The sequence below is a fragment of the Anopheles nili genome, chromosome 2 (genome assembly GCF_943737925.1).
Source record: "Anopheles nili chromosome 2, idAnoNiliSN_F5_01, whole genome shotgun sequence".
Classification (NCBI taxonomy): Eukaryota; Metazoa; Arthropoda; class Insecta; order Diptera; family Culicidae; genus Anopheles; species Anopheles nili.
Genome location: NC_071291.1, coordinates 60,844,004 through 60,856,574, shown reverse-complemented (window position 1 = coordinate 60,856,574; position 12,571 = coordinate 60,844,004). Strand labels below are relative to the sequence as shown.

Here is a 12,571-nt window from a genome sequence, read left to right as displayed (position 1 = left end):
CTCTGCCGTTGCTACTGCACATTATCAATCATTTACATAGCAACATAGTTGCAGAGAGAAAGATGCCACTCGAGCGATAATCAGCACCTTGATAGGGCACCCCTTTTATAACCATTTTGGTGGACCGCAATTTTTGTCGAAAGCACAGCCAATTTAACCCCACCAATCCGGAATTGCTGTCTGCGGCGTGAAATTAGCGTTACTTAGGTGGGGTGATTTTTTTTTCAAATGCGGAATAATTAAAACAATGCCCGCGTTCATGATATTCGAATTTTCATTTCCGCATCCATCGAAATGCCATTAAACGAATCACTGGAAACACACACGGGTCGAATATCGCGCCGTACCAGCGTCATACCTCCGGCATGGGTACGTGCGAGGTCGGGTTCATTGGACGGTTCTGGAAAATCCCCATCGGTGGGGCATTTTCGCCAAAAACGGGCCGAAATTCGCACAAACTCCATCGCTCACCCACTCACCGACCATTCCAATGCATTTTCGCGCAAAAACCAGCCCGAAAGCACCCGGTTTTTACCTGTTTTCCGACGCGTTTCTACGGAGCGCCTACTCCATGATGTTCTACCGCCGCCATGTGCAATTTCTTCGTTCGACGGGAGCATTTTCATTTTATTGCCGCAACACACCACATAATCACTTCGTCGTCGCTTGTATTTCAAGAAATATTTCCAATGGTAAATTTAGATCTGACGGATCCCCTCCCTGGCGGAATCGACGCGAGGCCCCTATCGGCAAGTCGCACCCGAAGACAGCACGAACGACGATTGCCATCGTTAGCCCTTAAACGATCGAAAACGTTATCGATTGTATCAATTTATTCAGTAAAAGTACATGCAATAAAACAGGTCAGGCTTTCAAAAAATTAAGTACATTAAGTTGTATATTTACAAGGAAAATATAGCTTCAATTCATTACAGTTTTTTGTATATATTAAATTTTGTTAAAATAATATTTACTATAGTTTTTCATTGGCTATTCTATAAAACAATGATAACAATTTGTCCAATAAATAAAGAGTAAATTTTGCAACTACACCACGATCCACGGAAAGTATGTTAAAGAAGGCAAATCCTTAATATAAAATATTACAATCGATAAGCAAACGTTCTCGATCGAAACGGCACCAAAACGCATTTACTGATAGCTCGAATCTCGCCATTCGGCTCCGAACGGGCGCACCCGAACATTCCCGAACCCAACCCAAGCCAACATCCGATACGTTAAACAACCTTGCGCGGGCATGCTGCTAAGAAGAGGATGTTTTAGTATAAACGATGCTCAGCCCTTCCGTCAAAGGGCAATGGCAATGCTTTTTCTTCTTGTTTCCGTATTGCTGCTCGATAATTGAAAAATACAGGATTTCAAGCACTTTCCCATTGAAATATGAAGTTTAGTGTAAATTAGCATATCCTATTTAGTTGCTGAATGCTAAATTATTCTTTTAGAGAAGAGTATTTCTCGATATCATTCGATTCTTTGATTATAATTTTGACGGAATTGCACAATCTGGCGCTCTCTTTCCAATTTAACACGTGCTTCGTTTATTTTTAAGGGTGCGTTTCCTACAGAGTATATCTGTACGGACCACCAAACACGTGACTAATATTTTTAAAATTTCATTTAGGTTTTTAAGCAAAAATTGATTGTAAGATATTTTAAATAAACGTTTGTAGTAGTTTGAAACATCCTAGAAATTCTTGATGTAATCGTTATCACTCTTTTTACAGAAATTACATAATAACCATGTTTTTTTTAAGTTGTTTAAAATTTCATATTCGAATCATTTTTGCTTTACCACATGCTTGTTGTTAATTAAATATAATCATCGATACAACGATGGTAACCATCGATTACATGCATGCTCTTCACTAATTTGAGATGCTAACGGTTTTGTGAGCACGTGTTCAGTCTGAATTAAGCCAACAACCACGTGACACGGCGTTATACTTTTTAACTAATAAAGGATTGATAAAAACGAGTATTCGCTATTGTTATGAGTTCTATTTTCTATAGGTTTCACGTTTTGTGACTCACAAAAAAGTATCAAAATAAAAAAGAGAGCTTGTGTGGTCAAATAAACCACACAGTGATAATGCCGTGATGTAGATGCGCTTTCATGCAGAATCATCACGTTATCGATTCATTCATAAAACCAAAGTCACCTGTTCCAAAAACCTTCACGCAAACGGTGACATCCAGTAGCTGCGAACTGGCCCCACCAACGAAAAGTTGCGCGAGGCCAAAACTAGGCGAAGGACACCAAAGGACACATGCTCTTTCTGCGAAGGAACCGCTCCACGCGCACCAACAAACAGCGACCAATATAGGGGGGAGGGAAAACTTGTTTGCGGGAATGTTTACTTTTCACACGCCACCCACCTACCCTTCCCCCTCCTCTTCCTCCTCCCTTGAGGGACAGAAAGGACCATCTTTTTATGAGCTTTTGCAACCGCTTCTGCCGTGCTCGCATGCTTCCACGGCGCATCGACGCAACAAAGAAAAAACTGTTGCTCACCGAAAAAAGCAGGCGGTTGCTGCGAAGCAGAATTGATTGTGGTTTTAGCTTGACCGGAGCGCTTGTATCCTTCTTGTTTTCGGTGGGCAGAAAAGCCGATGACTAGCTTAGACGATGAGCTTGCATTTGTCGTGTGGTGTCATTAGTTAGTGAAAGTGATTTCGGGAAAGAAACGGAAGCTCGAACGCCATCCCTTCAGCTAGTAAATTCTCCAACACCACCCGCGGGAGAAGTCATAAAATACGGTGAAAAGGACCTCCCCGAAGGAGCCGATGGAAGGTACGGTAGTAGTAGGCTCTGCTGGAACAAAATTCCCGAGCGCGTGTGCGAAAGGGGCGAAAGCACAAAGAAAGGACCGTTTGCTTTTTGGTTTGCAAATTAGCTGTTTGAGCTGCTAATCATCACCATCGTCATCGCCGTCGTAAAGTTCGAAATTTCACTGACTCACGCCTTAATAAGCTCGTAGTTTATTCACCGCGGGAAAGCTGATTGGCGGTGCGCTGATTTTCATAATCTATCGTCCTTGTCTATTTTTCCCGCTCGATTCCGCCTCCGCGGGTTACTTGGATTGTGGATGATTTTGGAATGAGTTCGCTACTCAACCAGCACTTTAGTGACTTTGTTTGGCCTATTACACCCAGTAGGACAGTGATACCACTTCCAGTGGCAGGTTAACGGTAGCTTAACTTGAAAATGCAAAAATAACTCACATTCCTGCACTAGTGAGGCTCCAAACTGGTCGATGAAACTCCAACTATTGTCCCAGTCGGGCTTAGGAAGTCCTTTTCCTCATAGCCAAAAACCCATCCACACCATCGTGCGTGCGAAGGCGTAAAGCATGGAAGGAGCTTTCGTACGGGGTGTTCTCCCCCACACAGGACAGTCCCACGGGTGAGGTCCTTGCCAGCAATAAGTTTCCGATTGTCACGCGACCGATTGCCAACGAACAAGAAACACATGGTTCCCAGCCATCAGAACCCGAGCAGGATCTTTCCACCGGCAGGGAGGGCTTTTCTATGAAGCCATAAATCTTAGGGATTGAATGTTTTTGAAATTGAAAACGTTTACCACAAGAGGGGGTGGGTAGGAGAGCAAATACACATGTTGTGGTTTTCCACGTCGTTCCCAGGATCGTCGTAAGGGATTAGCGTAATGCACAAAGGACTTCAGGCTTTAAAAAAACCTTTCGCCTTTCTTCAAACAATGTAGCACAACATAAAGGACTACCATTCTCGTGTACCACACAAATACTATCTTCACAACCCCCCCCCCCCCCCACCCCAACAAAGACCTCATTAATCAATCAAATGTGTATGCTCCCTCCTGGGCAACCCTTTTCCAACGATCGGCTTTAGCCCATGTTATTTGTCCTTCCCTCATTTGTGTCGCGCTTACCGACATGGGACAATTTATGAGCAAATCATCCGTCTCCGTGGTTCGATTTTCAGCGATTGACAGCCGAATTCGAATTCCTCGACCTCCGCCTCTCGATTGTAAACCACCGGATGCGCTGTGATTGAGTAAGGGTTTGGGGTAAAATAAATCACACCCATAAAAAATGCCACCCCATCCGGTTTCCAATTCCTCCAACGGAAAGGGGAAACTTACATTTTACTTAAACCCACCCGCGGGGGTGTTTAGCTTTCGCTGTTGCGATATGAAAAGGACCTCGCGTCCTTTCTCCACCAGCCGGTATGTCGTGCTTGTCGGCTTCAAGCGGCACGTGGCGGTTCTGAAGAGGTATTTGGGGTTGGGAAGCTCCTGCTCCAATTGAGATAGTGTATTCGGAAGGCATTGGGTTCCTTCAAGGAAGCCAGTGTGATTAAAGCGCTCGGTGAGGCAACACATCAACGTTTTGTGAACGCCGGAATGATCGAACCGAACGAGTTTACGCGATTGCTCCTTCGGGAGGCTCGCAAAGAGTATCAGCTCATCCTGGGACGGTGCAACAACTTCGGTGCGAAGGTTTCAGGTGGTGTCCTTTTTCGTTCATTTTGTGTGGAATTAGTCCCCAAAAAAAAACACCCGAAAAGAGCACCACCTGAAGCAGAAAAAAGAACCACTTTCGAACCGTACAGTGCGCTCAAATCGAATCAGTGTCTTCCTCAGGGTTCGAGTACGTTATTCAGCGCCCACCCCAGGCACGGATTTGCTTCGGATCCGGAATCGAGCGGGAAACAGTGCCCCTACATGGTCCTGCCCTGAGCGCGCTAATGTACCGCCGGCAACCGGAACTGCTGGGTGAGAATCTGGCACCAGGAAGTCACAACATCGGGTACGATCCGGGTGTTCCCGAGCAGCATCCGGGGCTAAGGAAACACACCAGCCGTAAAGGATATGGCCCGTTGGCGGCGGCAAGCGTACGGTTTAACTTCGAGGAGGTAAGCAACAGCCCGGGCGTGGGTGATTACGAGGTGGTGAGAAAGGGCGGCGAACCGAAACAGAACGCCAAACCCTTCGGTTGTGGTGCGGAATACCGGACGAAGGATCACACGTGCTCGTATCCTGGGTGAGTTTGCAGGAAGTAGCCAAAATCCTCCTGTGGCCATCATCTGACTGTTCGCCTCTTATCCCATCGTAGTCCGGCAACGTATATGTTTAAATCACGCAAGGACATCAAGAGCCATTCGTTCGGTGGCACCATCAAGATTGTTCCCGCAGCTCGAACGATCTGCAAAACGGACAACTTCGATCGATGCCAGCGTTGTGACGAGCGGCCGGAAGTGGATTACTGGAAAAACCTGCGCACGGAGCGTTGCCTGTGCCGGCGTTGTATGGTGAAGGAGCTCGAGGATGTGCGGTGTTCGGAAACGAGCAACTCCGAGCGAAGAAAGGGCATGGAAGTCCTCAAGGAGTATAAGGTAAGGTAAATCGCTTTAGGGTGGCTTTGCGTTGGAACTTAATGGATTGTTTCGTTTTAGCGTGTCCGGCACTGTTCGTATTACCATAGGCACGATAAAACCAGCGCCGCGATACAGTTCATTAGCAACAAGCAGCTGAAGCGGAAGTTCCGGCTGGAAAACTATCTCTCGATGTTTGAGTGACGCTCTAGCGGGCGTAAATAAATTTGCAAATGGTTACCGTATATACCGGGTCGGGTTCTTTCGACATTCACACCAAGTAAGTGGGCAAAACGGCAGCGGTGGTTAGTTTTCGCATAATCGAAGCATAAAATTGTTTCAAACACGATCATCATCCACTCGCGTGGCTACATGCAATCTCAAATACACATCAGCGTTCTAGAGGCTATCGGTAGGCTCTCACTGTTCCTTCACTAGAGCGCGTAAGAGAATTAGATAAATATCCCAAAAGTGCTGCCGCGAATGGCGCGCTTCACGATCGCTTGGGAGACCTTACAGTAACAGTAACGTTAAAGTGAACATACAATTGCTGTTCCGAGTCCCCATGTGGTCCGAGATGGAAGCCCATCCTTCCCACAGGACTCGGAACATCATCTATCCAGCTCGTTAGTTGTCAACGTCCTTCATCGGTTCTCCTTCGGGTGCTTCTCGACGCTTGCCAGAGGTGACAGTCACCATCCCTGGTCCATCGGTGTTCGCATCAGAAATCGTAGTCCTCTGCAGGGCCGACGCAATCTGTTTCACCCGATCACCGGCACTACCAGCACCGTCCACCTCGTGCGTCTTCACACCATCCACCGGTAGGAACGAAGATTGAGAGTTTGCATCGCTCATGTCCGCATCGGTGGCGGCTTCTCCGGTATCACCGAGCGGTGGCGTTGAGTCCGAGGTGGATGGGTTAAGGAGATTCTTCAGGATAGCCGGATTGATCAGCGTATCGAGGTCGTGCGTGTGCAAAAGATCCTCCAGCTGCAACCCGGTTGGGCCCGATTGCGCACGGTTCGAACATCCGGTTAGAGTGCGCTCTTGTGGACCAGCCGTGGCACGTCGTTCGTTCGAGGAACACATCGAGTAAGACGACGTGTTGGTCGTGAGCGTTAGTGCCCCGTTCGGGTATTGGCTGTTGCGCTTCTGGTTCGACATGTCCCCAAGCTGATCCGGCCAACAATCATCATCGTCGTCCTCCTCGTCAGCTTCCGTGTTGAGATCGCGCTCAAACTGATCATCCGGATCGGTCCCATCGTCATCCCCGGTCACGTTGAACAAACGCGCCTTTAGCCGCTCAGTAATCTCCTCCAGTTCGGTGAATTTACGCTTCAGCGCACGACTTAGCGAGGTGTTGCTAGCCGCATCGAGCCCAATCGAACCGCAATCAACGTCAATCGAGAGTGGAATCTGGAAATTCATCTGCTCGTCGAGCGTTTTGTACACCAGCACGTTTTCCAATGGTTGTACTTTGACCTAATAAAGGTATGGCAACTTGGTTGGATTACATGAGCCCTAAAAAACGCACCGCCAATACACCCACCTTGATCTGACCGTTACAGCGTCCGGAAAAGTCCTTAATGTGATACCATCCCCGGATGTACGGCATGCCCGACAGCAGCACGCTTAAATCGATCGCACAAAAGCCCAACACGGCATCCTGCATCGGTGACGGAACGAGCCGATTTTTAGACGCATTACCCGCCACGCTCTGGCTCGCCTTTCGCCAAACCTTCACGATAAATTGCTTCTCGTCCTGGGTTGGAAACGAATGGGAAACAAACGATCGGTGAATGAAATGTACCCACAAAACCTTACCGAAAGCGACGAAATACAAACGATAACGTACGTTCAACATCAGATCGACCGGTAGTTGCACCTCGAAGCGCTTCTGCCAGGCCGGCGAGCAGCTTCTCACCAGCACGTGCGTCGTGTAGACAATACCCTCGTGCGATTTGACCGTATTCGGTGTGCCACGCTTTAGATTGTAACCCTCAAACGTAGCGTACGTGCTCGGTTCCAGCTCGAGCGTCACCGGAAGGTTACGCATCTTGTGCCTCTTAGCGTACTTCTGGCTGATGGGAAGCTTCGGGAAGTTGGCCGCCTCCTCAATCTCAATCGCAACCCGGAACATCTTGCACTCGTCCAGCGGTGCGCTTTCATCCGGCGAGTGTTTACTTCCGGTGCCCTCGCAGGACGCATCCGTGCGGGACACGTTTGGTGAGTTGCCTCCCATCTGAACCACAAGCGGACCATCATCGTCGTTGTCATCGTTACCCGCTGGCTGGTGCATCGGCGGAACACCGTGAGTACTTCCGTTTCCAGCACCCGCAGCAGGAGGCGTTTGATCGGCGGGTGTTGTCGAAGCTCCGAGCAACGTGGCCACACCTAACCCCGCCAATCCACCAAACCCATCCAGGGCGGAAGCGGGTGGCCGCTGGGCGAGCGCCTTCTGCAGGTTATCGAGCAAATCGGCCGTTTTTCGTAACTGCGGACGGTTCGCATTCGAATGAGGTGACGATCCGAACACCCCGCCACCATTCGTGTCCATTGGCTGGCCTGGGACGGGTGCATTATGATCGTAACTCGGTGCCGTACTCCGCTCCGACGAAATCGGAAGCCGCTGGGCGAGATTCTCTATGAACGCCGACAACATGTTGGCCACCTCGGACGATTGCGTTTGCTTAACACCCGCCGTGCCGCTGCTCATCGTTTGAATCGATTTATGATCTGGCCGCGGGTAAATCCGCCGTGACGGTGAACTAACGGCGGACGGTGGCAATGTGCACCGGTTCGCGAGCGATCGCGGAACATCCCCGGACGTGTGCCGCAGATTGCGGGTTGCTTTAAACAGCTCGATTTGGCTCTCGGTTCCGATGGCCAGTACGGCTTGGATTTGACCGCACGGTTCACCCGACAGCGGGGAACCAATGCCACTCCACCCATCGATCGAGATGACGGGAAGTTTCGCGTGGGACAGATGTCCACTCAGCTGCACATCCCGGAACGCTATGTAGAACTGGTGCAGCGGTAATCGCGTCACGCCGACCAGCTTTTCACCTTCCCCTGGGGGTTTCTGCCACAGCTCCACCAGCATGTGCTGATTACGGACCCGCTCGATGAACGCCCCATCCGGGAGGACCGGGAACGTGCGTTGGTAATTGAAATCACCCTCCTCCGGGCAGAATTCCGACGTTAGCGTGGTCGCTTCATCCGTCCAGAACGCGTGCGCTACAAGAAACAGATCGTCGAGAGGCAACTGCCGGAGTTGGCCAAGGTGTAGTAGCCCGTGCAGCAACTTTGGAGGTTCCCCGGGGGCCGATGGTTCCGTATCCATTGCCTTCGGATCCGCGTGTTGCTGGTTATTGCCCACCGGTTGGTTTTCCCCATCAGCGTTATTGTTTTTCCCACCGGAGCCACTCGATGGCTGGTTTTCCGATTGTGATGTTCCGTCTCCTCTCGCTTGCTGGGTCGCTGGGCTTTGATTCGTGGAAGGACATCCGGTGTGTGTCCTCATACACGTCCAACTTGGGTGTGGAAATAATCCGTGCGCTCGGTGACCTGATGCTGCCTGACCGTGGCCACACGAAAGCGGTCTGCGAGTGCATGAGTGGGGACGTGGTCGTGGAGGATTCGTAAACGTGTCGCCCCCCGTTGAACAGTCCGATGAATCGCTATCGCTTGAGGTCTCCAGCGTAACATTGCCTTTGTCCACGATGACGGCATCGATGAGTTCAGGTCCAAAGTGCAACCCGCGACTACCGAGGTCCATCCGGAGCGTTAGCGTCCCGAGCAGAATATCATCGGATGCCAACCGAACCGGGCATCGTTTGTGACAGCACAGATGTCCATCCAAAAGTTCCCGCAGCGTGACGGTAGCTGATCCGAGATAGAACAAACGCTCCTTCGCATAACCACCACCCACGTTCAGGTGTATGCCGAATTCGAATGCCATTCCATCATCACCCCCACCAACCGGTAGTGTGACCCGAGTCGTTTTGGGTTGTGTTTCGAATGAAATTTCCGCCTCATCATACTCCACCGCCGTGGAGCAGAACTTTAGCCGCGTCGTGGTCGGACTGCGAGAAAGCTTCATTTTCACCACGAACCCAGGCTGAACCGCACCACCACCCCACCACTGGTGCTTGGTACGGTGCTGTATTTCCTTCTGACCGGCACGGGTAAGCCGCAGATTCTCGATCAACACCCGCACGCAATCGACCGCCTGAAGGTACGGCTTTTTGCCGGGTGCCGGAGCGGAATCGTACCGTGCAAGTGCCTCCAGCATGCTTTCGGCCGGGGAAATTGAGCAGATCTCGCTCAGTGCCGATCGTTCGCTGGAACGACAGCCGGTTCCATCGGTTGCATCATCAAACGCCACTCCGGTTAGGTAGTTTAGGATCTTTCGCTTCGAGCTCCCGTCCAGGGTGTGGAATTTTTTCTTCTCCCCAGCCGGGAATGATGATCCCCCGGTCAGTGGACGTTGGGAGGATTCGTGCAACGGTGCTGGCCGACCCTCGATGGCAAGCGGGTTGCTGTGGGGCTTTGGGGGACAGATTTTCACCGGATCTGGGCGATGCGCTACGGACAGCATTTTTCGATTTTCCTTGCCGCCCTTTGGAGCTGCTGGAACGGAGATTGGTTTCGTTGCTGCTGGTACACCGGACAGTTCCTTTGGGTCGAGCTTGAGCGCGAATTCTAGCGTAAGTTCACCAAGCCGGAAGCCACGAACGCTGACTATTTCCCCTGAGCCTTGGGCCACCGCTGGCTGCTGGTCGGTGCTTTCGGAGAAATTTACAATCCGTCCCGGAAGCGGCACCTTAGCCGTACCGATGAGCGTTTCGGTGCGTTTCGAAAACAACCGCAGCCGTATCGGTTCGCAGCTTTTCAGGTAACGACGGAAAAGTTCCGCGCTGGTGCGAACCTCGTACTCAACGCTGTCCCCCTCGCCGTTACGTCTTTGCGCCCAGTGAAGCGTTCCGATCGTGTCGGTAGTTTTCTGTCCCCACCAAATCACCTGCAAATCGACGTTAACGTATACCTTTGCTGTGGTCCAACGAATGCCGGTGCAGGACACGGAACCACTCCGGGGAGATTCGCCAAAACGTCCAAAACCCACGGTTAGCGTCCCTCGCAACCGTCCGTCGACGTTCGGTGGCAGAACACCCGCTCGGGTTCCTCGTTGCTTCCCACGGGTTTCGAGCTCTCCGGTTGAGGCGGAAGATGCGGATGCTGCTGTCGCAACAGGGGCCTCGGTTGCTGATCCAAGCCTTACTTTCGCGTACCGAACGGAACCGCACCGTCCATTTCCACCAGCCGCGGACATAATCCACGCCTTTACATTTTACCACGCACGCTCGGGTTTGCTTTTTTGAGCTCTTTTGCACGCGCGAGAGGATGGATGGAAGGTGGACAGTTTTTGTGTTTGGGTCCTTTATTTTTTGTTTTTCGAGAACAAAATGCGCGACAAGGGAAAAAGAACGCACAGCTTACGGTCGCCAACGCACACACATTTAAGTGCCTTTTTTTGAAGGGCAAGCCGTCAAAACAATTTCGTTGGTGGCGGTTTGGTGTACTCGCAGGGTTGCTTCCCACCCTAAGCAACAAGGGTTGAGAGCAAGGGTTGAACCGGTTCTGGCTGGAATATGCCAGTAAAATAATGCCTTTTTCTACATTATATTCCCGTAAATCGCTCAAATGAAAGGGAAATAGGATTTCTTTAAGATACGATCAAGTGTGAGAATTTATTGAAAATGGATTCAACATTTCATGCAAAGATAAAATGTTCGTTCAGTTAAAAGCTTCGAACCAAAGAGTGTATACGTACCTATCAAAACAAACAACCACCCCGCAAGCTCCCACCCAGTGTCCACCCGCCTGTTACGTTGACGAGGGGGGTAGTTAAGCTAAAAATAAACGCAAAATTTTGCTAAAATGCATCATGCCTTTTGGTTAAAATTTGCCGCCTAGAAAAACGACGAAAAGTACGAATAATAATTAGCCACGTCACAGTGGCTCGTCATCGGGGAGGATTCACAGGTCCTTGTCACGTTTAACGCAAGTATCGGAAAATTCGCATATAGCACGGTGTCGTTTCGGACCGAGTGAGAAACAGAAGGTACCCTAAACGGTGTATTTGTTGCGAGTGAAAATATTAGTTCGCTTGCCGGTCGGAACAGAAAAAGAAAGGACCGCAATCATGCAAATCCCGTACATGAAGGTGGCGATCTACTCGCTCACCTTCCTCACGTACGCGTACACCGGTTACGGTTCCAATATGATTGCGAATTTGCGCGATGCCATCATCGCCGCGGAAGCTGTATTCGGGGACGTGATGAAAAACGTGGTGCATGTGGCAAAGAAGTTCAAAGTCGTCCACGAAGTGTTCGACGCAGCTGTCGAGGAAAATTGCATCTACAAATGTCCTGGCGGTGAGTACAACGCCTACTGCGACGTTTGCGGTTCAATTGATGGAATGTTTATTTTCCCCCGGTCATAGACATAACTCCTTCCCGAAACAAGTTCTACATCCCACAATCGGATGGATGCGGTTCTCTTGGGATGAAGATCAGCACCGAATACTTGCCGGCCGTAGAAATGGAGCAATGCTGCAACGCTCACGACGTTTGCTACGACACGTGCAACAGCGACAAGGAACTTTGCGATCTGGACTTTAAGCGCTGCCTATATCGATACTGTGACGATTACGAGAAAAATGTGGTGGGCGAAATCGTCGTAAAAGGTACGCAGTTTGTGGGATGGTGTGGCACCGGACCATTTGCTCTAATTACGCTTCCCTTCGCACGTAGGTTGTAAAGCGGCAGCTAAGATGCTGTTCACCGGTACGATCACGTTGGGCTGTAAATCGTACCTTGACTCACAGCAACGATGTTGCTACTGTCCGCCAGAAAAGACGGATGGAGCCAAACAGGATGGTACGAAGGCGGATGGAAGGTATGCCGACTCCAAGGGCCCGAAGGACTACGGTAAGGATAGGGACAAGGGAAAGGACAAGAACAAATATGGCTGGAAGGAGCTGTAGATGCAGAATCGCATCTGTATGGAGCGAAGGATGACCCAGAAGTCTGTACAATACTGTGATTAGATTAGCGAAGCTCGACTAGCGTGCCTCGTAATGGTTACCATCCGTGTGAAATAAAAGACTATCCCATATTGAGAGCAGTTGTTTTGG

The 12,571-nt window shown here is 50.1% G+C and overlaps 3 protein-coding genes across 3 annotated transcripts; 2 read left to right on the top strand and 1 right to left on the bottom strand.

The window, feature by feature from the left end:
- The first annotated feature begins 4,402 nt into the window (after nt 1–4,402).
- LOC128727330 (uncharacterized) lies at nt 4,403–5,577 on the top strand. Its single transcript, XM_053821233.1, has 4 exons — nt 4,403–4,490; nt 4,643–5,042; nt 5,115–5,394; nt 5,455–5,577. The coding sequence occupies exons 1-4, from the start codon at nt 4,403–4,405 to the stop codon at nt 5,575–5,577; spliced, it is 891 nt and encodes a 296-aa protein (XP_053677208.1).
- Nucleotides 5,578–5,723: 146 nt separating this feature from the next.
- On the bottom strand, nt 5,724–10,705 carry LOC128727321 (uncharacterized). Its single transcript, XM_053821220.1, has 3 exons — nt 7,229–10,705; nt 6,923–7,135; nt 5,724–6,855 (listed from the first exon to the last, which is right to left on the bottom strand). Exons 1-3 carry the CDS (start codon nt 10,703–10,705, stop codon nt 6,001–6,003), a joined length of 4,545 nt encoding a protein of 1,514 aa, XP_053677195.1. The 3' UTR covers nt 5,724–6,000.
- A 567-nt stretch (nt 10,706–11,272) lies between these two features.
- Nucleotides 11,273–12,543, top strand: LOC128730960 (group XIIA secretory phospholipase A2). Its single transcript, XM_053824053.1, has 3 exons — nt 11,273–11,810; nt 11,879–12,121; nt 12,189–12,543. Exons 1-3 carry the CDS (start codon nt 11,579–11,581, stop codon nt 12,419–12,421), a joined length of 708 nt encoding a protein of 235 aa, XP_053680028.1. The 5' UTR covers nt 11,273–11,578; the 3' UTR covers nt 12,422–12,543.
- Nucleotides 12,544–12,571: the final 28 nt, after the last annotated feature.

Coding starts and splice junctions, on each gene's coding strand:
- LOC128727330 (XM_053821233.1), top strand. CDS start 4,403: ATGATCGAACCGAACGAGTTTACGCGATTGCTCCTTCGGGAGGCTCGC. Junction 4,491..4,642: donor GGGACGGTGCAACAACTTCG/GTGCGAAGGTTT, acceptor TGTCTTCCTCAG/GGTTCGAGTACGTTATTCAG. Junction 5,043..5,114: donor CACACGTGCTCGTATCCTGG/GTGAGTTTGCAG, acceptor ATCCCATCGTAG/TCCGGCAACGTATATGTTTA.
- LOC128727321 (XM_053821220.1), bottom strand. CDS start 10,705: ATGTCCGCGGCTGGTGGAAATGGACGGTGCGGTTCCGTTCGGTACGCG. Junction 7,136..7,228: donor CGGTCGATCTGATGTTGAAC/GTACGTTATCGT, acceptor TTTCCAACCCAG/GACGAGAAGCAATTTATCGT. Junction 6,856..6,922: donor GCTGTAACGGTCAGATCAAG/GTGGGTGTATTG, acceptor TACCTTTATTAG/GTCAAAGTACAACCATTGGA.
- LOC128730960 (XM_053824053.1), top strand. CDS start 11,579: ATGCAAATCCCGTACATGAAGGTGGCGATCTACTCGCTCACCTTCCTC. Junction 11,811..11,878: donor CATCTACAAATGTCCTGGCG/GTGAGTACAACG, acceptor CCCCGGTCATAG/ACATAACTCCTTCCCGAAAC. Junction 12,122..12,188: donor GGGCGAAATCGTCGTAAAAG/GTACGCAGTTTG, acceptor CTTCGCACGTAG/GTTGTAAAGCGGCAGCTAAG.